General features: G+C 39.8%; 1 protein-coding gene and 1 long non-coding RNA gene across 2 annotated transcripts; one reads left to right on the top strand and one right to left on the bottom strand.

Annotated features, from left to right (window-relative positions):
- The first annotated feature begins 5,416 nt into the window (after window positions 1-5,416).
- Window positions 5,417-9,892, top strand: LOC137095697 (uncharacterized). The gene is made up of 3 exons (XR_010908877.1): window positions 5,417-5,480; window positions 8,174-8,353; window positions 8,764-9,892. It is a non-coding gene; the product is annotated as an uncharacterized lncRNA (long non-coding RNA).
- A 5,385-nt stretch (window positions 9,893-15,277) lies between these two features.
- LOC132781403 (free fatty acid receptor 2-like) lies at window positions 15,278-19,995 on the bottom strand. The gene is made up of 2 exons (XM_060785645.2): window positions 19,856-19,995; window positions 15,278-16,683 (listed from the first exon to the last, which is right to left on the bottom strand). Exon 2 carries the CDS (start codon window positions 16,670-16,672, stop codon window positions 15,656-15,658), a length of 1,017 nt encoding a protein of 338 aa, XP_060641628.2. The 5' UTR covers window positions 16,673-16,683; window positions 19,856-19,995; the 3' UTR covers window positions 15,278-15,655.
- Between the last annotated feature and the right edge of the window lie 4,111 nt (window positions 19,996-24,106).

Here is a 24,106-nt window from a genome sequence, read left to right on the forward strand (position 1 = left end):
AGCCCACACAAATTTTAAAAGTTCTTTATTCCATTTTTGGAAAAGAGATTGACTCCTAACAATAGGAATATTCTGAAATAAAAATAGCATTCTAGGCAATTGTAAAGAAGCGTTAATCCCACCGCTTGTCAACAAAATTATGTGAGGAAGTATTAATCTTCTTTATAGCCACTAATATTCTGTGAGGAACCTTCTTTTAGATATCAATTAAGCTGCCACCAATATGTTTAGAGTCGCTGGTTTAGGTCTCTGTTTATCTTTAGTTGTGTTGTGAGGTGACTTTGGTAGTGTGGAATGCACCAAGCATGACAGCAATCGAGGAGGCAGGTTTGAAATATAAAGAGAACAAGTTTTATTGTTAACAGAATGTAATTGTTGCAGTTTTGAGAATTTGAACTTGGCACAAGGCTTGATGTTACAAAATGGCTGGTTTGAGATACATGCTTCTGATGATACAATTCTACAAACTTCTTCTTAGTGAAGTGCTTATACTACTTCAGAGTTCCCTATTGTGAATGTCCACACTGTTTGCCCTATACTCGGAACAAACCACTGATCACCAGTCTTTCCTTACTGGCAATCCTGAAGACCCCCTCTGTTAGATTCTTTTAACCTAAGCAATCTAACAAGGTAACACCTTCAGCTCTCTTGCTGAAGAAATATTCACAAATTCTAGGAACTACTGAATTCTCACAGCTTCACAACAGAGCCCTAACTGGCTATCCTCTTCCCCGGGTCTCTTCCACCGGACTGGAGCTTAACTGCCACTTTCAAACCTTTTCCTCCTTAAGCTCCGCCCACCTCCTCTGAGGCTTTGTCTTGTCACCATGGCAACCTATCCCTCACAGCTAGGCCATGGCAATAAATGTAGTACATAAATACAGTTTAAATACAGTATAATAAACACTCTATAATAAACATTTCTCTACAGCAATATATTCATTTTAATCAAAGAGATTCTACCCAGTAGGGAAAGTTTTAAATATCTCCATTTTTGAAGGTCCCTTTGAATCTTTGTCCAAGTCATTTCATAGTTATTCTTTAACAACTGATTATTTTTTTGCTGTAATCCATATTCCCAGATATTTCGTCTTCTTTACTATCTCCAGACCTGTGACTTCTTGTATTTTTATTTGTTTCGCCTCCCTCACATTCTTTGTTATAATTTTTGATTTTCCTTTATTCAGTTTAAGACCTGCTACCTTTCCGTATTCATTGAGTTTCTGTAGCCAATATTGAGTATTCTTGACTGGGTCTTCTACAATACCTAGCAGATCATCAGCGAAAGCTCTTATTTTATATTCATATTTTCCAACTTTTGCCCCCTTAATATTTTCATCCTCCTTTATTTCTCTCATCAATGGCTCTAGGGCCATTATAAAAATAAGTGGAGATAGGGGGCAACCTTGTCTAGTACCTTTAGTTATAGGAAATTCTTCCGTCAATTGTCCATTTATCCTTAGCTTTCCTTTTTGTAAATTATATATGGCATTAATTGCATTGTTGAAATTTGTTCCCATGTCCAATTCTTGAATCAATATTTTGAAGAAGTCCCAGTTTAAGTTATCAAAAGCTTTTTCTGCATCAATGAATAGCATAGCAAATTCTTTTTGATGATTAGATTCATAATACTCCAATAAATCTATAACTGTACGGACATTGTCCTTCATCGATCTCTTCGGGAGAAATCCTGTCTGTTCCTCCCCAATCCAATCATTTAAAAATTCTTTAAGCCGTGTTGCCAAAATATTTGTGAAAATCTTGTAATCTACGTTCACCAAGGAGATAGGCCTATAGTTTTTAATCTCTGTCTCCGGAGTACCTTCTTTATGAATCAAAACCACTTCCGCCTCCTTCCATGTATCTGGGATTTTTTGAAAAAACATTGCCTCGTTTAGGACCTTTTTCATAATAGGTATTAAAGATTGCTTAAATACCTTATAAAATCCTGCTGAGTATCCATCTGGTCCTGGTGCCTTGTCGGCATCTATTTTGCTTATTGCCTGCTCAATCTCTTCAACCGTAATTTCTTTATTTAACTTCTCCCTAATTTCCTCTGTAATCTTTTGAAATTTCCTTTTACCTATATATTTCATAATCTCTTCTTTGTCAATATTTTTTTTAGCATAAAGTTGTCCATAAAATTTCTTAAATTCCTCAATTATTTCATTATCCGTCGTTAACACCTTATCTCCAATCTTTATTCTTGTTATGTGTTTAGTTTGTTTCTTCTTCCTTACTTGTCTTGCGAGCCATTTCCCTGATCTATTAGCATTCTCAAATGACTGTTGCTTCAGGAATTTTAATTGTCTAGCTTGATATTCAAGGTCTAACTCATCTCTTTCTTGCTTTAACCTTTTTAGTTCCTTAGTTAAAGTTTTCTTATCCGTTTTTTTTTCAGTTCAGTTTCCTTTATTTTTATTTTTTCCACTATGTCTCTCATTTTTTTGTTTCTCTCCCTATTTTTCTTTGCTCCTTGCTGAATCAAGTGGCCTCGTAACACCGCTTTCAGTGCATCCCACACAATTTGTGGGTTCATTTCTTCTGTATCATTGAAGTTTAAATACTCTTGAATTAATTTTTTATAAACTTCTCTGTCTTCTTCTTTTTTAACTGAGTTCTCATCAAATCTCCATTTCCTCTGTTGTTTTCTATGGTTTATTATTACTTCTATTGGACTATGGTCCGATAGATCTCTTGAGAGTATATTTATTTGTGAAATCTTAGTAGATAATTGCCTTGTGGCCCATGCCATGTCAATTCTTGACCAAGACTGGTGTCTAAATGAGTAGAAGGTATAATCACGTTTCGCTTCATTTCTGCTTCTCCAGATATCCTCTAGTTCAAACTCCTTTTGAAGATCAAATTTTTTTTGGGGAAGCCTAGCATTGCCCCCTTTTCTTTTCTTTAGACTTTTATCTTTTTGAATGTTCATTACCCCATTAAAATCACCAATCAGCATAAGTTCATCAAAATCCGTTTCCTTAAGTTTAGAGTTCAGATAATCTGCAAAATTTGCCTTTGAGTCATTTGGTGCGTAGATATTACAAATTAAGATTTTTACATTTCCCATTGTAATTTTAACTGCCAAACATCTTCCCTCTAAGTCTTTAAATGCCAGTTCTGATGGTATATTTTCTTTCACGTATGTCACCACACCCCTTTTTTTCTTTTCACAAGGTGAGTAATATGTTTGTCCCAATTTTTTATTTGTTAGGTAAGCCACATGTTTATGAGAGATGTGTGTTTCCTGTAATGTTATGATGTCGTATTTTTATCTTCTTAATTTATCAAATACCTTTTTGCGCTTCTGGGGAGAATTCAGACCATTAATGTTGTTTGAAAAACATTTTATTTGCATTTCCTCCATTTTAATCATTCTTATTCAAGTCCAATCCCATATCACCAATATCCAGTTGCGCCAATCCAATTGCCATTTCATCTGATCCACAAGCACCTTCACTTAGCTCCTGAAGTGGTGTTTTTCGACTTTCGTAACTTTTAGAGGGTGATCCGTAACTTTTTGGCGAGAAGTGTCTCGCTTTCTTAGGTTGATTGCCTTGACTAGGGGTTACGTCTTTTCTTTCTCCTTTTCTATCTCTTTGTTGCTCTTCTTCTTGTTCTTGTTCTTTCATTAAATTTTCGTAAAAATTCTTCGCTTTCTGTTCTGATGTTAACCAAAATCTTTCCTCTTTATACGTCACCATCACCCCTTCCACTCTCTCCCACCTGAACCTAATTCCACGCTTCTTCAATTCATTGGTAAGGAAATAATATTTCCTTCTTCTGTTTAATGTTGCTTGGGGGAATTCTTTAAGTACTGCAATTTTTGTTTCTTTGTAAAAAATTGGATCTCTGTTACTCTTATACAAAACGTCATCTCTTGTTGTTCGTCTAGAAAACTGTACGATTACATCTCTCGACGTCTTATTTTTCCTGGCATACAGAGAGGAAATTCTATAAATCTGGTCAACCTCTTGTTCGATCTCATCTTCTTCGCACCTCAGACTCTTGGCCAACAATTCACACATGATTTTTCTAATGTCTTCATTCTTTTCTTCTATAATATTTCGAAATCGCAATTGGTAATCCATTTGTCTCTGGAGAGTTTTTTCCTGTTCCAATTCTAGCTTTTCATTTTGTTTTTCCAGACCTTTGATCTTTTTCAAGATCTGGGATTGGACCTCTTCGTTCTTTTCCTTACTACTCTTCAATTCTTTCACCTCCCCATATAAATGGGTAATATCTTTTTTCATTTGTGCATATTCTTCTTTCACTTCTGTCTTAAGTTTCTTAAATTCTTCTGTCATAGCCTTATAATTTTCTTCTTGTTTATTAAAGTGTTCTTCTTGTTTGTCTGTCATTTCCTTCTTTAGAGCCTTTATTTCTTTCAGTATATTCTCCATCTTTGGGTTGATATCTAATGATCCTCTTCTAGCGTAGGTACGTATATCTCTTTCTTTCTCTGTGTTAGCCTTCGTTGTCATCTGTCACTTGGCTTCCAGACTTCTAAGTAGTTAATGTCGTGTTACTTATTAAATTTTAATTAGTCTATATTTCAGCACGTATAATTATAATCTATTAATTCATTAATTTCAATATGTCAAACTTCCACTATATCCAGTTCATAGATTAAATTTCGAATTTAATCTAAAAGAGAGAATATATATATATAATTTTGTATTAATAATAACCTTTGTTGAGGAAGCTTTTAAAAAAATGCAGTTAAGAATTAAAAAGATCAAATTAGTCCTCTAATTAATTAGTTAATCAACGGCACTCACTTAATTATGTATTACTCAAAATTTATAGTTAATCAATTCATATAATATTTAGTAATTGCTAATTAATAATTCACTTAATAATTATCAATTAATTTATACTGCCGTGGATATTTATCAGTTAATTTAAACTACTGTAGGTAATATTATAATTTATTCAATTTGATCCCGTCTGGAAGGTCACTCTCTTTCTTCTCTGTCTTTTACTCTTGCGCTATCGATAACCTCCACCCGATGGCACACTCGCTCTTCCTGCTTCTCTCCTATCCTCCCGTCTGCCTCTCTTCCTCGCTCCCTGAAGAAACGTCTGCTTCTCTTCCTCGCTCTTCTTTTTCTTTATCGTCTGCTTCTCTTCCTAGCTGCGTCTACTTCTCTTCCTCGCTCCTCACTTGGTACGTCTGCTTCTCGTCCTCGTTTTCACCAACCTTCTATCTTTATTTTAACTCTTTATTTCTTGCCTTTCTTGCCTCTCTGCAGCGTCTTTTCTCTATGACCTTTGGGGCTTTTCTGATTTCCTGTTTCCTGTTTCCGTCTTCCGCCCTCTCCAGTTCACTTCCGCCCTTAAGCTTCAGGCCCTCTATGGCTCGTCACCACCTCCTTCTTCGCTGACCTCACTTCCTTCTTCCGGTCTTCGGCCTCCAGTCTCCCAGATTGTTTATGAAGAAGGGCGGCTCGTAGACCAAACAATATGGCTCCAAGGTCAATAATACAACTTTCTTTTCGAGGCTTTTCAAGGCTTCTAATATACTTCCTTAGTAATTATATTTATTATCTTGATTATTTCTTCCGTAATGTTTTATATTAATTGTGCCAAATGTTGCTGTGCCAAATATTTAAGCTAATTTAGCTTTTTCTTGGACTTTCATTTCCCGGCTCGTAAATATCCCTCTTTTCTCGTTTTCCTTCCTTCGTTCTTCCAAATTCCGTCCCTTCCCGCTTCCCACTTCAAAGGGTAAAGGAGGGGATATAGATCTCCTTTTTCTCCTTATTTTCCGGTATCTCTTAATCACCTTTCTTCGTTCCAAAGTCCACAAATTTGAATTTAAAGGATTTCTCCTATTACCTGGTGTGAAATCTTCTTAAGGGACTTGCACCCCTCCCCCGTGGGTTTCTTCTATTCTTTTCTTATTGAAAGTGGGATGGCGGCAGTTAAGGCGAGCTCGATATCAGCGGCTCGCTCCCTGCGGGGCGGATGTCTCCCGGTATAGCACGGGCCCTCTCGACCCCCCCTCCTTGAGGGAAGGAAGATCTTTGGGGTCTACGTGCCAAATTCGGGCTCACAACACCTTTGCACTCAATCCGGCACAAGGTGTGGAGTGTCTAGCACCCCTAAGCCGCCACACCGCTGGTCCGTCGCCGAGAGCTCTCTCTCAGCGCGGCTGTCCTGTCGCCATTACCCACCGGAAGTGGGTCGGTCAGTAGTAATTTAATGCAGCTGGCTCCCAGATAGCTGTGCCACAGCCCAGTCCAGTTGATATTTGTTTATAAACACATAATTGTTGGTTGTTATATACCTTCCACTTTTCAATGTGTGACAAGACTATCATTCGGGGTTTTGTTTGGCAAGATTAATTAGAAGAAAGATTTTTTGTTACCTCCCTGTTAGCATGAGAGCATGATTTCCCAATGGGTTTTCGCAGTTGAGTGGTGTCCCGCAGTTGTAGTCCAACACTCCGATCATTACATTATACTGACTCTTTATATGAACACGCAGATACTTAAACTGAATTTGCAAAAAATAAAATAAAATAAAAATAAAAATGCCCTTCTAAAGAAAAAGAAAAAAATTCCCTCGAAAACCCAATTACATTTCTACTATTGCTTTCCCAATGTTTTGGACTTCAAGCTCTCCACAATCCCCAGGCAGCATGAAAGGATTGTCTTTATAGTACGTGCTTCACACCAAGACCTAGTGATCTTTTTCCTCTTTCAAAATATCATCATTACAGTTGTTGTAAACCTGCTTCCTTATTTGGTTTAAAACCTCAAATGGTGTGGTCAGCAGACCTCTGGGATGTTTCCTGGCGCATGGGTTTGCAAAGCACCTTAAGATTGCTGGGAGACCAATAATTGCAGAAGTAACTTGTGATTCTATCTTGCTATGGCAAGAATTTAGTTTTGGGATTCTGGGAGGATGCCCCCTTTAGTCCTAAAGTATGAATAGACCTATATTTTGTCTTGGGAAGAACTTGGAAACATACTAGTTTAGGCTCCAACATCCAGAATACCAGTCAGCATGGCCACTAGGTTTGAGTATTTGGGTTTGGGTATTCTGGGAATTATAATCCAAAAGGAAACTGGAAAATTCCAATTTGGGATCATATTCCCCCCAACTATAATGTTTGCCATTGATGACCGTGGCACAATAAGTGCTGAACAGGCTCAGAGCCACAGGTAAGTATAATTTCACACTACTGAATTATAGTCCTATGGTTCCACTTTAATTACCATGGTTCCAATCTATCGAATTCTGGGATTTGAAGTTTATGTAGTACTAGCTGTCCCCTGCCACGTGTTGCTGTGGCCCAGTCTGTGTATATATGTGTGTTTGCATGTGTGTGGTTTTGTGCATGTGTTGTAATGTAATTTTTGTGGTTGTTTTGCTTTCTAAGTCTCTTCTGCTGTGTTTTTCAGTGTTTTTATGAGTGATGGACACTCGTTTGCCTGATAGGTATATTGTGTCCAAATTTGGTGTCAATTTGTCCAGTGGTTTTTGAGTTATGTTAATCCCACAAACGAATATTACATTTTTATTTATATAGATTTGAATTTTAAGCCATAGAATCTAGTACCTACCCAAACTGCAAATCCCAGACTTCTCTAGCAGCCCTAGCAGTTGCAATTGAAAATGGTGCCAAGGTATTGTGAAAGAATCACAGGCTGAGGGACTATAATTGCTGAGCCTTTTTTTTCTGGCTGACAGTGACACAAAAGGCTTTAGGTTGAGTGACAGATGAATATTGGACCTTGTAGCAGACTTAGGCAAAGGTGGTAAAACCATTCCTCCTGGTGACCCTGTGTGGGCTGCACTATTGCTCTAAGTTTTGTTTGTTTGTTTCCCTTGTACACCACTTTTCTCACCTTGGGGAGGACTCAAAGTAGTTTCTAACATATTTATGGCAAAATTTAATCCCTCACATACATATAAAACTTAACATAAAAAAACAATAACTAATAAATATCAATTAGATCATTAAAACATAACAACATTTGGACATTAAAACATGGAGTTAAAAAAATATTACTATAAACATTAAAATCACATAATCCAAAAATCGTAGTCCAGGCCATTCCAAATATCAATTGCACATAATCCCAGATTATTCCTTGTATTTCTTACAGTCCCAAAGCTTGGTCCCATAGCCAAGTTTTAATTTTTTTCTGAATGCTAGGAGGGAAGGTGCTGATCTTATTTCATTGGAGAGAGAGTTCCATAGTCGAGGAGCCACCACCAAAAAGGCCCTGTCTCTCATCCCCAACAGTCGCACCTGTGAGGGAGGTGGGACGGAGAGCAGGACCTCCCTGGATGATCTTAACATCAGAGATGGTTTATAGGAGATACGTTTGGACAGGTAAGCTTATTTCTCTGCTTATTTTTTTTCCATTTTTTTCCTTATGAAGGTATGTGTCTCTGGGTGTGTATCCTTGTGGTAGAAATGAAAGCATGTGAGAAAGCTGATGAAATGTAATACAGTAGAGTTTTGCTTATCCAACTTTTGCTCATCCAACATTTTGTATTATCCAATGCAGTCTGCCTCCCACCTGGATCTACAGCAGTTTCAATACATTGTGATGTTTTGGTGCTCAATTTGTAAATACAGTAATTACTACATAACGTTACCGTGTACTGAACTGCTTTTTCTGTCGATTTATTGTAAAACACGATATTTTGGTGCTTAATTTGTAAAATCATAATGTAATTTGATGTTTAATAGGCTTTTCCTTAATCCCTCTTTATTATCCAACATTTTTGCTTATCCAGCGTTCTGCAGGCCCGTTTATGTTGGATAAGTAAGATTCTTACTTAGTTTAAAGCTGTTTGGGGCTTCTTATCACCGAAGGAAATCTCTTGGGAAGACGGATTGATAAATGTCAGCATGTGGAAGAAGCAAAGACCACCAGCACTGAAGCGATGATCTTTCACCATCAACTTTGCTGGACTAGCCATTTTGTCGGAATGTCCAATCACCATTTCCCAAAGCAGTTACTCTACTCTCAACTTAAGAATGGAAAACGGAATGCTGGTGGACAGGAAAAGAGATTTAAAGATGGACTTAAAGCCAACTTTAAAAACGATGGCATAGACAACGAGAACTGGGAAGCTCTGACCCTTGAACATTCTAACTGGAGGTCAGCTGTGACCAACAGTGCTGTGGAGTTTCAAGAGGCATAAATAGAGGGCAAAGGGGAGAAATGTGTCAAGAGGAAGGCTCTGCAAGCGAACCCTGACTGGGACCACTTTCCATCTGGAAACTGATGTGCTCACTGTGAAATAATATCTTGAATGTGATGAATTCCCACTTTTTTAGGCCCAGGGAAAGCTCAGAAAGCTCAGAAAGTAGGCCCAGAAAGTTCAGCAGCCATTTTATGAGATGGTGCAAGGAGGCCATCTTAGAGTACCCATTTCCTAGAGGGGGCGGAGCTTAGGAGCTTAGGAGCAGTCTGGAGGGAAATGTAGGGAGCTTTGTAACTGGCTGGGAGAGAGTGGGTGGAGCTTAGCTGGAGAGCAGAGGAAAAAAGGCTTGAAGTAGGGGCATTTAAAAATCTGACAGCTCAGTTAGGGTTTGGTGTTTAAAGAAGCAGTCAGGGTCTGGTGTTTGAAGAGTGGAGAGGGTTTGTGTGTTAGGAGAAGAGAAGTCAGAGAAGCCAAGAGTTGGTCAGTTAGTAAAGATAGATAGCTATTAGGGAGAATAGCTAGTGTAGAGTAAAGATATTTCCCAGGGAAAGGACTGTCTGGAGTTTTAAGGAAGTCTAGTCAGAAGGAAGTCTGCTAGATTCCTGAGGGAATGGAGAGTTGTTTAGAAACTAAGCCTTGAACTATTTTTAAAGTAACCATACATTTTTACTCATTTTTGTAATCGCAAAGCTAAAGTGCCTGTATTGTTGAAGTCTCAAATAAACAACTTTATTCTTTGTTTAACAACAACTGTCTCAAAGTGTCTCTGTCTATAGAAATACTATTCCATTATCTGGGGAACAAAATATGAAGATTGGTGGCAGCAAACTACTAGAAGGTTTTCATTGTTATTTACCTCAGAGTTCAGAGTCCTGAGTGCGAATCCAACACCACACAGTTTACTTGAAACCTCTAGCTAAACCAGAAGCTAAATATTCCTTAAAGTGTGGTGGTTGCCAGTGATCACAGAACTTTACCTCAGAAAATAGTGTGTTGGTGGCAAAGTTTCAGCAGCCCCAAACACTTAATTGTATTTATTTACTAATCTTTTACATTTTTGGTGAGCAGCGTTTGGGATTATGTAAATATTCTTTACAATTGGTGATACAGCGGTGGGATCTCCAAACAAAGGGTGATCCTCTCCACGTGGTAGAGGTTCTCTCCTCGTAACCTCCCATTCTCATCACAATTTGTTTAGCAAGTGGTGGGATTAATAAAGACCCTCCTGCCAGAAGAATTTTGGGTTTGCCCTGAATGTGTGGATTTAGAAATTCAGAAATAATTCTTTTACATTGGTCAAGAATAGGTCTTTACAGTCACCTAGGGAACCACCACCGAGACCCTACATTTGGAAGACAATCATACTCTGACACAAGGGATCACCGATGATGACACTCACATAAATATGGGTAATTGGAGTGGGCTATAGGCTTCAGAAAAGGGCCAAAATGTCCTAAAGGCACAAAATCCCATTAGATCTGACAGCTAAGCAGGGTTAGTTTGGTTGGTTTTTGGATGGGCAACCGTAGACAAACACCAGGTGCAATTGGCAATATTTCTTAGGAAGAACCTAGCAAACCCACTTCTGAGTATCCCCTGTATAAGAAAATGCTCCAAAATTCATGTGGTTGCCATAACTCAGCAAGTGTCACAGATTTCAGGGTTACCTGGTGTTTGTGGGAGGCCACAAAACAAGGACCCAAGACTGCATATGGCCCATTGGCTACACTTCCCCATTCAGGTTCCATATGTCAAATAGAATTCGATATCTCCCCTTGAACGCTAAACAACTACCAGATTTCCTTCATCATACGTTGTGACAATGAAGTCAGACACTTGAAATGAAGGAATTAAACAACTTTGTTCATGCAGTTAACTATGTATTCTCACGTACACAGTTAAAGTAAAGGTAAAGGTTTCCCCTGACATTGAGTCTAGTCATATAGGGTGGTGCTTCGGCTTCTAAGCCAAAGAGCTGCCATTGTCCGTAGACATCTCCAAGGTCACATGGCCAGCATGACTGCATGGAGCACCATTACCTTCCTGCAGAAGTGTTACCTATTGATCTACTCACATTTGCATGTTTTTGAACTGCTAGGTTGGCAGAAGCTGGGGCTAACAGCGGGAGCTCACCTCGCTCCCTGGATTCAAATCGCCAACCTTTCAGTCAGCAAGTTCAGCAGCTCAGTGGTTTAACCTGCTGTGCCACAGGTGGTCCCAGGTACACAGTAGAAGTATATAATATTAGGTTTCTGGTAGTGTTTCTTTCTCTTAGCTGGATGCTTACTTTCTTGCCTATGGACTGATGTTCTCAAGTCTGACTTCCCTTCTTGTTCCTCCTGTTCTTGCCGTTTTATTGTAGTCAAATAATCATAGCTGGTAGACCCCATATTTCTCTACTTATAAGACATATTTATTTGTTTTTTTAATAAATAAATAATTTTCAATCTTGCCTTTATTCAGTCCATGGCTCAACAAGTTGAAAAAAGTGCAACTTATAAAAGAACCCAATTAGGACAAAAGCAGTAAAAACCCAGCTAAACAATTATATATATACAAAGTTAAATAAGTCTAAAACATATTTAAAACATATTAAAAAGCTACAAGTACAACATATCGCTTGAACAAAATCTTCCTGCATTAAAATGTTTAACCAAAGTCTTAAAATGTTTTTTTTTTTTGCTAATAAGGAGAAAACACCCCCCACTCCATTTACTAAAGACAGTAACCATTCAAAGTACTCATCTCATATACAAAACCATCAAGAGAGTATGTGTTGCTGAAGGCTTTCATGGCCAGAATCACTGGGTTGCTGCAAGTTTTCCAGGCTGTAAGGCCATGTTCCAGAAGCATTCTCTCCTGACGTTTCGCCCACATCTATCGCAGGCATCCTCAGAGGTTGAGGGATCTGTTGGAAACTAGGCAAGTGAGGTTTATATATCTGTGGAATGTCAAGGGTGGAGAAATAACTCTTGTCTGCTTGAGGCAGGTGTGAATGTTGCAAATGGCCACCTTGATTAGCATTAAATGGCCTTGTGGCTTCAATGCCAGACTGGTTGCTGCCTGGGGGAACCCTTTGTTGGGAGGTGTTAGCTAGCCCTGATTGATTCTTGTCTGGAATTTCCCTGCTTTTTTGCATGTTACTCTTTATTTACTGTTCTGATTTTCTAGTTTTTTAAATACTGGTAGCCAGATTTTGTTCATTTTCATGGTTTCCTCCTTTCTGTTGAAATTGTCCACATGCTTGTGGATTTCAATGGCTTCTGGTACAAAGCCAATAAGAGGCAGAAATTGTAACTCTTAGGCCAAAAGCTTTCTCACAAGACAACCACTGATGGAAAATGAGACCTTCATATCCTGAGAACCTTATCATTGGATTAATGCAGTCTTAGGCATTTTTGACATTTGTTTTTGTTTAATTCTTTATTAATGTCTTTATCACATCTCAAGGGAAGTGCAGGGCTTTCTATCTCATATCATACAGGCACATATTGTACTATACACCACCCCTGTGAAGAAGTGTGGGCTAAGAGAGCTGACTTGAAATCACCTATGAACTTCATGGTTCACTTTAATTACTGTTTTCTAGGCCTGGGTAACAACGGAAAAATTTGTTTCTAAACTCGTTTCATTTTTAGGGGTCCATCGCATTTCGTTTTTTAAAAGAATTCCAAAATTTTCCTTTTAAAAATTTCAAAATTTACGAAATTTCGTATAATTACGAATCGATTCGTTAATGGCGGACGCGATTGTGCAATATGCTAAAAAAAACCTCCAAATGGGACAGGGGGAACTTCTGAAGCTTCCCTCTCCCTCTGTTGTTGACTTTTGGTGTGATAAAACAAACATCAACTATAAAACTTGCACCAGACATGCGGAAATAATTACAAAATAATTACGAAATAATTACGAAATAATTACGAAATAATTTCGAAATAATAACGAAACAATTACGAAATAAATTGAAAAAATTGTTTCGAATCTAATTTACTCCTCACACTATTCCTGCATGGCTCAATATTGGATCGTAAGCTAATTTAAATACGAATTAATAACGAATTATGAAATTAACGAACGAAACCGCCTAAGCCTACTGTTTTCCTCTAAACACTCTCTCACACAGCTTTCATTTACAAAACAAATGAGCAATAGCTTATGAAAATCATAACAATATATATAACACATTGTAATAATTCACATTGCTGTTAAAATACTACAAACAAGGTCATAGTCCGGGCTTCTTGGTCATCTATCCCCTGCCCCATGGACATTTTTCTTCCACTTTTTTTCATTTCTGAAGTGACTTGAAAAACTGCAAGTCGTTCTGGTGTGAGAGAATTGGCCGTCAAGGGATGCTTGGGTATTTTTGATATTTTATCATCCTTGTGGGAGGCTTCTCTCATATACCTGAAAAGGGTGCCAGAGCTGACAGAGGGAGCTCATCTGCGCTCTCCCTGGATTCGAACCTCCGACCTGCTGGCACAAAGGATTAACCTATTGCACCACTGGGGACTTCTCCAACTGAATATGTGTCTCTGCCTGATCCAACTCTCTCAAGCCAACAGATCTATGTGTGCTCTGTTTGGCCACAGGAAGTAAAAAATCCGATGCTGAATTTGGTTTAAGAAATGTTGAGACTGATCAGAGAGTCCTAAAAAAATGGCCATTGAGCCTTTCCCAATTTGCCCAACTGACTCAAAACAAGTTGATATAACACAGTAAGTAGCTTGTTCTGCAGAAATTAGCTAATAAAGTTTCCAGGGATTGTTGTTGTTGTTGTTGTTGTTGTTGTTTATTCATTCAGTATTTTCTGACTCTTTGTGACCTCCTGGACCATCCCCCAGCTCCTTCAAAGTCATGCCAGTCACTTCAAGGATACCATCCATTCATCTTGCCCTTGGTCGGCCCCTCTTCCTTTTACCTCCCATTTTCCCCAGCATCATTATCTTCTCCAAACTTTCCTGTCTTCTCATTCAGGGATTTTAACTTTTCAATATTTCTTAAAAGATATGGGAAGAGATGGAGAGACGGCTTTTACAAATGAGACGTGTCCAGTATTGTGAGCTATTCTATGGCAAGCACACTCAGTTTTGTTGAAGACCAGTTAGACCTGGCAAGTGATTCATCTGAATAAGTATTGTGTTCACAGCATAACACCACCCACAGGATCTTCCTTCCAGTTTGTAAGGGATCCTTGGCAAACAGACTAACATGGAAAGAGTTCTTTAAAGGAAGAAACCCCCTGACAGATACAATCTTCTCTTTGTTGACTGTAAAAAGACTCCAGAGAATTACTAGTCATTCAAGGCAACAGGAGCCAGATTTCTCATTCAATGCATGTTTTCAAATGTTACATTTACATAGAGAAGTCAGTACATTAGGCAGCTCTCGGATTTGAATGTTTGTTTGACAGTTTCTTTCAAGTGTGCTCTTGAGCAAAGATGAACAAAAAGCAGATTGGTTAAACACTGGTATATCCTTTGATGAACTGCAGAAGATTAGATGGGCTTTTGGATGCACAATAGTTTAAAAATATCTCTCATAGCAAGAAATCTTTTCATTCTTATTATATCACAGAAATTCTGAAGCAGTAGATCCCAGTAAGGAAAAACTGAGAGTGCTACTCAAAGCTCATTTAGACAGTATCTTTATCCCAGAAGCTTCCACAGCAAACAGGAGGGTGGCCAGACGCCGTTCCCTGCAAACACAAAAGCAATCGCTACAAAAGGCAAAAAACGCAAGAGTTCCAGATGCGGGAATATCGCAGTTTTGAGCCAAATATCCACATCTTCGAATATCTGTATATTCCTGCATTAGAATCAAGGGTCCCCTGTTTCTCTGGATCACCAGTTTTTGTACATCATAAAAAGCAATACTTTCCAGTCATAATAAATATATGGAAATCATGGGATTTTTTATCTAGATTTTTTCCTAATTGGTCAGTTCCTAAAAAGATGACACTTGAGTAGAAGGCAAAAACTTTGTGTGTCAGAAAGTTCATGAAACATGTGGGGGGCACAGTGGAGCTTTGCAATTATCCGCATATCCAGACCTCCACGTATCCGAATATTTGAATCTTGGGGGGGGGGGGGGGGGGGTTGGTTTTTTTTAAAACCTGCCAAGGTTCCTGGTGGAAGTTCCACAGTGGCCATCTTGGGAGCCTCTAAATCTCACATCAAAGCATCAAGTCTGGACAACTGAGGAAGAAATCCCGAGACCAACAGGTCTGTATGTGGACCTCTTCTGAAGTCCCAGGATTTTTTGCCCCTGTGATTCGGTGCTGTCTGGAAGTGCCCTCAGTTTTGACACTGAAAACATATGCCTAGCTAAAAAAGTTCTTTAATATTAAGAGAGTGTCTGTCTCTAAATAGTGGGTCCCAGGGTTCTACTAACAGACCACAACATAGATCTCAAAGCCCTTAATGTTGCTTTGGAGTCCAGATATCTTGCATTGTTTCTGGAACATTTTATGGAGGAATTAAGTCTCAGATATCCCAGATCTTGTATAAGGAGTAGGTGTGCTGGACCCAGCCAGCATATTTGAGACAGATGCCCGACCAGCTTCTTCATCTTTAGTTTCTGCATTTGGAGCCTTGCAACAAATCCGACAACATGGAGACCTAATACTTGAACATATGCGGAGCCAGAAGTCAGTAAAGGTTCGACGGATAGTGGCAGAAGAGAAGAAGAAGATCACAGGGTCCAGGGTGGTGTTGAGGGAAGTGAGAAAAAAGGTCTCCACTCTCCAGTCAGGATTCTTACCTTCAATAAAACCCACAATGTGGGATATATTGTAGGGAGCAAATGCCAGGGAGAAGTTAAGAACAGTGGCCAAGGCTAAGGCCACAGCCCTTTGCTTCTTCTGGGGTTTGATGTTAGGCATGGAGGTCAGGATGCGGATCACACTGATGTAACAGAAAAGGGTAATGATAAAAGGGATGAAGAAGAGGACAATGCAGAGCTCTAGCCGGAAAGGGAGGACGATTCTTAGCTGCTTTTCAGTGAAGTTGTCATAACACGTTCCGTTGGAACCACTTTTCTTTGCAGTCCTGTCAGAGTATTCTACCCCATAGACAATACTTAAGCAGTGGGAGCAGGCTAGAAACCAAATGAAGAGGCTGGCCATTTTTGCATAGGTTGGCCTGCGGTTTAACTTGTGCTTGACAGGGTGGGCAATGCATAGATAGCGCTCCACGCTGACTCCCATGAGGAAGAGGGTGCTGAGGTAGATGCTGCTGTAGAAGATGAAGTTGGCCACTGGGCAAAGAAAGTCAGGGAGAGGCCAAGTGTTGTCTAAGGCAATCTCTGCCATCTTGACAGGCAAAATGATTAGAAGGAAGAGGTCGGATATGGTCAAATTGAGCAGAAGGATGTCAATGGGTACTGGCTTCTCGGTCACTTTCTTCAGGAATGAATAGCAGGCCAGGAGGTTGGATGGGAGTCCAGTCACAAAGGCAAAGATGTAAACACCAAGGACCACATTTTTATCAGCCATCCTCTCAGAGTCTGGAAGTGAAAGGAGATAACATTAGAAAGCAGAATATCAAGCATGTTGCTTCTCAAGGAAAACAATGAATAGAAGGATATTCTGGTAGTTCTTCTTGTCTCACCTTCTCAGATAGTGTATCTCCAGATGTGTTGGAAAACAACTTCCACAATTACTAGCCAATTAGCTAATTGACAAAGAATCATAGAATCATAGAGTTGGAAGAGACCTCATGAGCCATCCAGTCCAACCCCCTGCCAAGAAGCAGGAATATTGCATTCAAAGTACCCCTGACAGATGGCCATCCAGCCTCTGTTTAAAAGCTTCCAAAGAAGGAGCCTCCACCACACTCTGGGGCAGAGAGTTCCACTGTTGTACGGCTCTCACAGTCAGGAAGTTCTTCCTCATGTTCAGATGGAATCTCCTTTCTTGTAGTTTGAAGCCATTGTTCTGCGTCCTAGTCTCCAGGGAAGCAGAAAACAAGCCTGCTCCCTCCTCCCTGTGACTTCCTCTCACATATTTGTACATGGCTATCATATCTCCTCTCAGCCTTCTCTTCTTCAGGCTAAACATGCCCAGCTCCTTAAGCCACTCCTCATAGGGCTTGTTCTCCAGACCCTTGACATGTTGATTAAGGGTGCATTTACACTGTAGAATGAATGCTGTTTGACATTCATTCACAAGGAGCCCCCAGTGGCACAATCAGTTAAACCTTTGTGCTGACAGGACTGATGACCAACAGGTTACAGGTTTGAATCCATGGAGAGTGCGGATGAGCTCCCTCTGTCAGCTCCAACTCCCCATGCAAGAACATGAGAGAAGCCTCCCATAAGGATGGCAAAACATCAAAACATCCAGGCATATCCTGGGCAATGTCCTTGCAGAGAGCCAATTCTCTCACACCAGAAGCCACTTGTAGTTTCTCAAGTCGCCCCTGACACTACAAATTGGGTATTACAGTAACATCCCAAGAAGTGAGAGATTCTGTGTATGGGGAGAACAAACAGTGGAAGATATTGAACATTTCTTAATTGACTGTCCAGCATATGCTGAACTGTGATACAGATATTTACATCCAATATTGTCCGACTGCAGGTTTCCCCAACAGAAATGACCTTCTGACATTCCTCTTGGAAGGACAAGAAAGATCCACCATAATCAGAGTAAGCCTTTTTATTCTGAAAGCTATCAAGAAAAGAGCACATTTCCTGAAAGAAGAACAAGGAAAATAAGATTCTGACTGTAAATAGAAGGTTAGCTGCTGTTCTCTCCTTTTTGCCTTGTATTTTATTCGTGTTGTATTTTGAAATGGTCATATGACTAGTCAAATAATAAGTAAATAAATAAATAAATAAATAAATTATTAAGTCGCTCCTGACACACACACAAATCACTTTGACAACCATGGTTCAGTGCTATGGGACCTTGGGATCTATAGTTTGGTGATACACAAAAACTCTTTGACAGAGAATACTCATGACCTTGTAAAACTACAATTCCAATGATTCCATAACATTGAGTCATGGTAGTTACATTGGTGTCACCCTTAGATGACAGCATTTATCATATCTAGAGAATGCATAGTTGGAGATGACTTTAAATATTATCATCCCTGACAATAGCTGGAAATGATGGAAGCTCACTTCAGAGAATGGGAGGAAGCCTGAAATCTAAGGGCTCATGGCTGAGAAACCAGAATTGGGGTCTACTCAATATAACTGTGATGTCTGCATGAATGTTTTGAGTTCTATGTGAGCTCCAATTGTGATTTGGGAAACACTCAAATATTTCCTTGTACCTTAGTGCTCTGGGTGAAGATAGATCCTTATGAACAACCTGTCTTTCAAGGACTTCTAATCAAGGAATCCTTGTTTCTCTGGAACACCAATTTGTACATCATAAAAAGCAATAATTTCCAGTCATAATAAATATAGGGTTTATAACTCTGTGTCAGTGTGGTAGCGCTAGGTTTAGACATGAACATAAGATGACCACATTTCCTAGAGAGCCCCTGGTGGTGCAGCGGGTTACACCACTGAGCTGCTGAACTTGCTGACCATAAGGTCAGTGGTTTGAATCTGGGGAGCGAAGTCAGTTCCCGCTGTTAGCCCCAGATTATGCCAATCTATCAGTTCAAAAACATGCAAATGTGAGTAGATCAATAGGTACCACTTCTAAGGGAAGGTAATGGCACTCCATGCAGTCATGTCAGCCACATGACCTAGGAAGTGTCTACAGACAATGCTGGCTCTTCAGCTTAGAAATGGAGATGAGCATCAACCCCCAGAGTTGGACATGACTAGACTTAGTGTCAGGGGAAACCCTTAACCTTTTACATTTCCTTGAACTTCATGTCTATTAAATATACAGTTAAACAGTAAGATCTGTCCATTAAAAATGGATTGTGATTGTCTATCTTTCCAAACTTGGAATAAAAGTCTTGTTGCAACAGTAAAAGCACAAAGAATCAAACGACATTAATTCTCAACTAATTGTCACTTCATGTAAACATAATTTAAAATTATCCAGCCTGAGATTTAGTTCAGCCTCTAAAGGAGTGAACTGAATACTACCCCAAAATAGCTTCAACACATCAACTGCCCCATGCTTTAACATAACCTAAACACAAATTGGCCATCGATAATTAATTTGTTCCAACTCTATCAACTGCTTCTCAGCGGGAGTTAGTTCTGTGCCTTGGATGAAATGCCTTCCTTATGGCTGTCATCTAAAATCACAATAAAGACTCACTCACCACTGATTTTCAAAGGCGAAAAACTTTTGCAATTCTACCTGCTTTGATTCAGAACCATTATCAAATTTTAATTTTGTGTGCCATGTCATTTGAGCTTTCCTTTGCGTAGTACAAAAGATATCTTTTGAAAGAGTCACTCGGAAACGACAAACCTCTTCTCCAAGTTGTCCCTCTAAGGCAGTGGTTCTCAACCTGTGGGTCCCCAGATGTTTTGACCTTCAACTCCCAGAAATCACAACATTTGGTAAACTGGGATTTCTGAGAGTTGTAAGCCAAAACACCTGGGGACCACAGGTTGAGAACCACTGCTCTAAGGCTTTCACCCCTTCCTCAAGCTATGAGGAGTGGATTCCGTTCTGACTACTTTACAAGAAATATTTTCTTAATATTTCCCCCCTAAAGATCACATCAATTCATGCACCATTTTTCCAGCTTACTTGTATTGTAGTAGAATGCTCACTCTGTTCAATCACCAAAAAATTCCCGAGATGGTCCCGTGACAACTCTCAATTTGATCCTCGCACAGCATGCAGTTGGATTTTATGAACTTACAGAAATGATGCCTGGTTACATGGAATAGATAGTCTTGGAGGAAGTGAGGTCAACAGTTGAAAAAGGAACCTATTACCCATGGAAACAGTTTCACCTGGGAAATGACTTCAGAGAGTGGGAGGAAGTTGGTGATGCTGCAGAACACCAGTATTGTGCAAAGTTACCACAAAAGCCAAGCACAACCCCCTTCTTAAGTTGAAAACACTTCCCATGTCTTTTGTCCTGATGCTCATAATAAGGAACCTTTATTCCTATAGTCATTACTGAAGGAACAATCAAGAGAGTGTTCCTAATAATGTTCCAAAAGGAAATTAATACTTGTTCATTACTAGGGCTGTGTGATGAATTCGCTCTACCTAAGGCTCCCTATCTGCACTTCCTGGAATTGCGCATGAATACTGTAACAATAATGTGCTATGTGGAATCTATTGATTTCTTCATATATATACTTGGCAATGTATGCATTTTTAAATTATAAAGAAAAATGCACACAACTTAAAATGCAAGCAAAAGTGCTTTAATAACTGGATGCATTTATCTAAAATTACAGTCAATTGAAAAAAAAATTCGAGCAAGATGCTCAGGTTCTTCCGTACATATGTATGTGGGGGATACATGTAGAAATGAGACAGAAGGCAAACATACGCTTAATGAAGTTAATCCCAAAAGGATCTAAAGCATCATAACACATCTTGGATCTAACGTCTTCTGTATTCCTGGCCTGCACTTGCTTATGGAGTGCAGATATAGTCTGTCCTACTTCGGGTCCTTCCACACAGCTCTATATCCCAGAATATCAAGTCCAAAAATCCCACAATATCTGCTTTGTACTGCGTTATCTGAGTCGACACTCGGGGCGCTTCCACACAGCCCTTTATCCCAGGAGCATTCAAGTTTAAAAAACATGGATGTTCCTGGGTCACTATCCACGCACACCCCAGAAAGCATGTGCTTTCTGGGGTGGGTGTCCAGATGTTCTTCCGGGACTGGTTCAGAAGAACACCTGGGGACTCAACCCCCCTCCCCTAAAGCCCTAAAACCTCTTTTAAAAGTAAGGAAAACTTACCCAGCCTCCAGTAGACTGTTGCCGGAGCTCTCCCGGCATGTAAAAATGATGCACCAGGAGAGCATGGGGAGGGAGTGATTCCCCCCTCCCCCCACTCTCATAGCACTACATTTCTACATGCCGGGAGAGCTCCAGCAACACTCTACTGTAGGCCAGGTAAGTTTTCCTTACTTTTAAAACTGGAAAACTGTGGGAATGGTGTCTGGACTGCAGTCCAGATACTGGAAGTAGTGGGCTTATCCTTCACCTTCCAAGAAGGCATGGAATAAATCCACTATCTAATTAATCTGGCACAAACCAGGGTTTTCCTGGTTTGTGGTGAATTAATTGCGGGTTGTCCAGAACGTCATTTGGACAGCCCCCTTTTTATTGTGGAATTTTCCACAATAAAGGAGCTGTCTGGATGTGCCCTCAGATAATATGGGATTTTCTGCCTTGATATTCTGAGATATAAGGCTGTGTGGAAGGGTCCCTGGAGGAGGCCTCCTCAACTGAACAAGGGGAAGAGATCACAATAATAGGTTTCACTAAGAGCCAGAGGAAGCTGGCAGCCCTTCCCTGGAAGTATAGCCTGGACCGTTCTTTGTAAAACTTCAAGACCAGAAACAGGAGGCTAAGAAACTTCAGCCTTTATGATGTTGGATATTGAAACCACAGCAACAAAATACCAGAAGAAGCCTTGGTCTGATTTAAAAGAATACTCGTAGGGCCCTTCCACATAGCCCTATATTCCAGAATATCAAGGCAGAAAATCTCACATTATCTGAGTGTGGACTCAGATAATCCAGTTCAAAGCACATATTGTGGAATTTTATGCCTTGATATTCTGGGATATAGGGCTGGGTGGAATGGCCCTTATGGTTCTTGCAGACAGACCCTATATCCCAGCATCTGATCCAAGGTTTGCTACTTAAATCTCACACTGTCACTGGGATAAGATTCTGGGACAAAGGGCCTGTCTGGAAGGGCCCTTAGACAATTAGGTCAGCTATGCTTATTTGCAACTTTTATAAAATAGCATAATCAAGGCCATTTAGTTGCTGCTTTTTTCGTTTCTGGAGCAACTTGAGAAATTGCAAGTCGCTTTTGGTGTGAGAGAATTGGCCATCTGTAAGGATGTTGCCTAGAGGCTGCCCGGATGTTTTACCATCCTGTGGGAGACTTCTCCCATGTCCCCGCATGAGAAGCTGGAGCTGACAGACAGGAGCTCACCCACTCCCTGGATTCAAACCCTCAACCTTTGTCCTGCCGGCACAAGGGTTTAACATATTATCCCACCTGGATCTCCAGTTGCTACTAAAAACCAGCACCAAAATATGTGTGATTGTGATATTCTTTGTTCTCTTATTCCAGAACTCTGGTTGGCTCATGGGGTTGTTTTCTTTGATGACTCAGTTAGTGGCATTTGACTCCACTCAGACTGCTATTTGTTCTTGGACTCTGTATTACCTTGATCACATTTCTGTTCTCGCTAACATTCTATGTGTCTCCTTGGATTACTTTATGTCTGTGTTGTTTATGCACTAGAATTACAGGTGGTCTAGGATCGTAGATAGGGCATAAATACCCTAAAGGTAAATAACCCATCTTATCTTGGACACTAAACAGGGTTAACCCTAGTTAGTACTTGGATGGTAAACCTCCAACCAATACCAGAGGCTGTAGGCTATATTCCAGAAGAAGAAACTAACAAAACCACTTCTGAGTATTTCTTGCCAAAGAAAACCCTATGAAATCCATAAGTCAACAGGAGACTTGAAGGCACACACACACACAGGATTTAAGTACTCGATAGCGCATTTACTATCATTAATAAGAATAAGATACTGCATTCCCTGAGCTCTACATCCAGACTCAAATCACCCTAAACCTGTTCTGATTTGCTACCCAACTTTGTCAGTTGCTTTTAACATTGTGATTTTTTATGCTTATATTGTCTTGTTAATTTTATGTTTATGTTGTTTACTTTGTATGCATTGATGATGTTACTTGGAAACCGCTCTGAGTCCCCTCTGGGAGATCGAGCAGTATATAAATAAAGTTTTGTTGTTGTTGTCCCAATTTTTCCTTCTTCATCCCACTTTTCTTTCCTCTTGCTCCAATGGCTGCAAGTGAGTTCGAAGTGCAAAAGCAGCTATAAAAGTGTGACAACAAAGGATTAATTAGGATAGTTGGAAAGCGTGCCAGGGCCTTAAAGCACGCTTGCATGCTCACCTCCTTTAGGACAACACTTCCTACACTTTTGGTCTTGTAACAGACACTTTCTCTTCCTTCTGTTTCTTTATACATGCGGCTTTCTCAGTCAGTCGTCCCCTTAGCTGGCCTATGAGGGATAGATGATGAATCATTATCTGTGGGTCTCAGTTGGTCTCATTTGCCATTTCTACTCATGTTGTAGTCATTTTAGGTCATTGTTTTTTCTACCTCTGAGTGCTAATACTTCACTTTCTCCTTCCCTGACACACACACAATATGGGATGTGTCTGCAGGCTTAGGGAACTCCTAAGATTTGCAGAAGTACAAAAATACTTCTGAGAAATGCTAACAGTAAATGCAATGTCAAAATAGTCCAAATAAGGACTGAGCATTCACAAAACCACTGACAAAAGAACAGGACTGCTGATTGGTTTAACATCCATGTTGCAGCAAGCTTCATTTTAAGAGACTTCAATAGTACAACATATGCAGTAAAGCCACTCCCCATTTTGCTGCTTTTCACCAAATACCATCCCTATTCCCATTTTATCCTTTTCTCATTTCAGATTGAGCAACCTGGCTTTTATTTCCACATGCAAATTTCATGAACATTTTCCATATGTACTTTTATTATTTGTTTATTTGGGGCAATTATATCCCATCCTTCTCAACCTGGCCATGGGATTGTGTATGGGAAGTTTGGTCCAATTCTATCATTGGTGGGGATCGGAATGCTCTTTGATTGTAGGTGTATGCTCTTTGGTGAACTATAAATCCCAGCAACTGTAACTCCCAAATGACAAAATCAATCCCCCCACAACCCCACCAGTACTCAAATTTGGGTGTATCGGGTATTTGTGACAAATTTGGTCCA

Source organism: Anolis sagrei, chromosome Y (genome assembly GCF_037176765.1).
Source record: "Anolis sagrei isolate rAnoSag1 chromosome Y, rAnoSag1.mat, whole genome shotgun sequence".
NCBI lineage: Eukaryota > Metazoa > Chordata > Lepidosauria > Squamata > Dactyloidae > Anolis > Anolis sagrei.

Bases quoted from the DNA above. Each gene is read 5' to 3' on its own strand.
- LOC132781403 (XM_060785645.2), bottom strand. From the start codon at position 16,672: ATGGCTGATAAAAATGTGGTCCTTGGTGTTTACATCTTTGCCTTTGTG.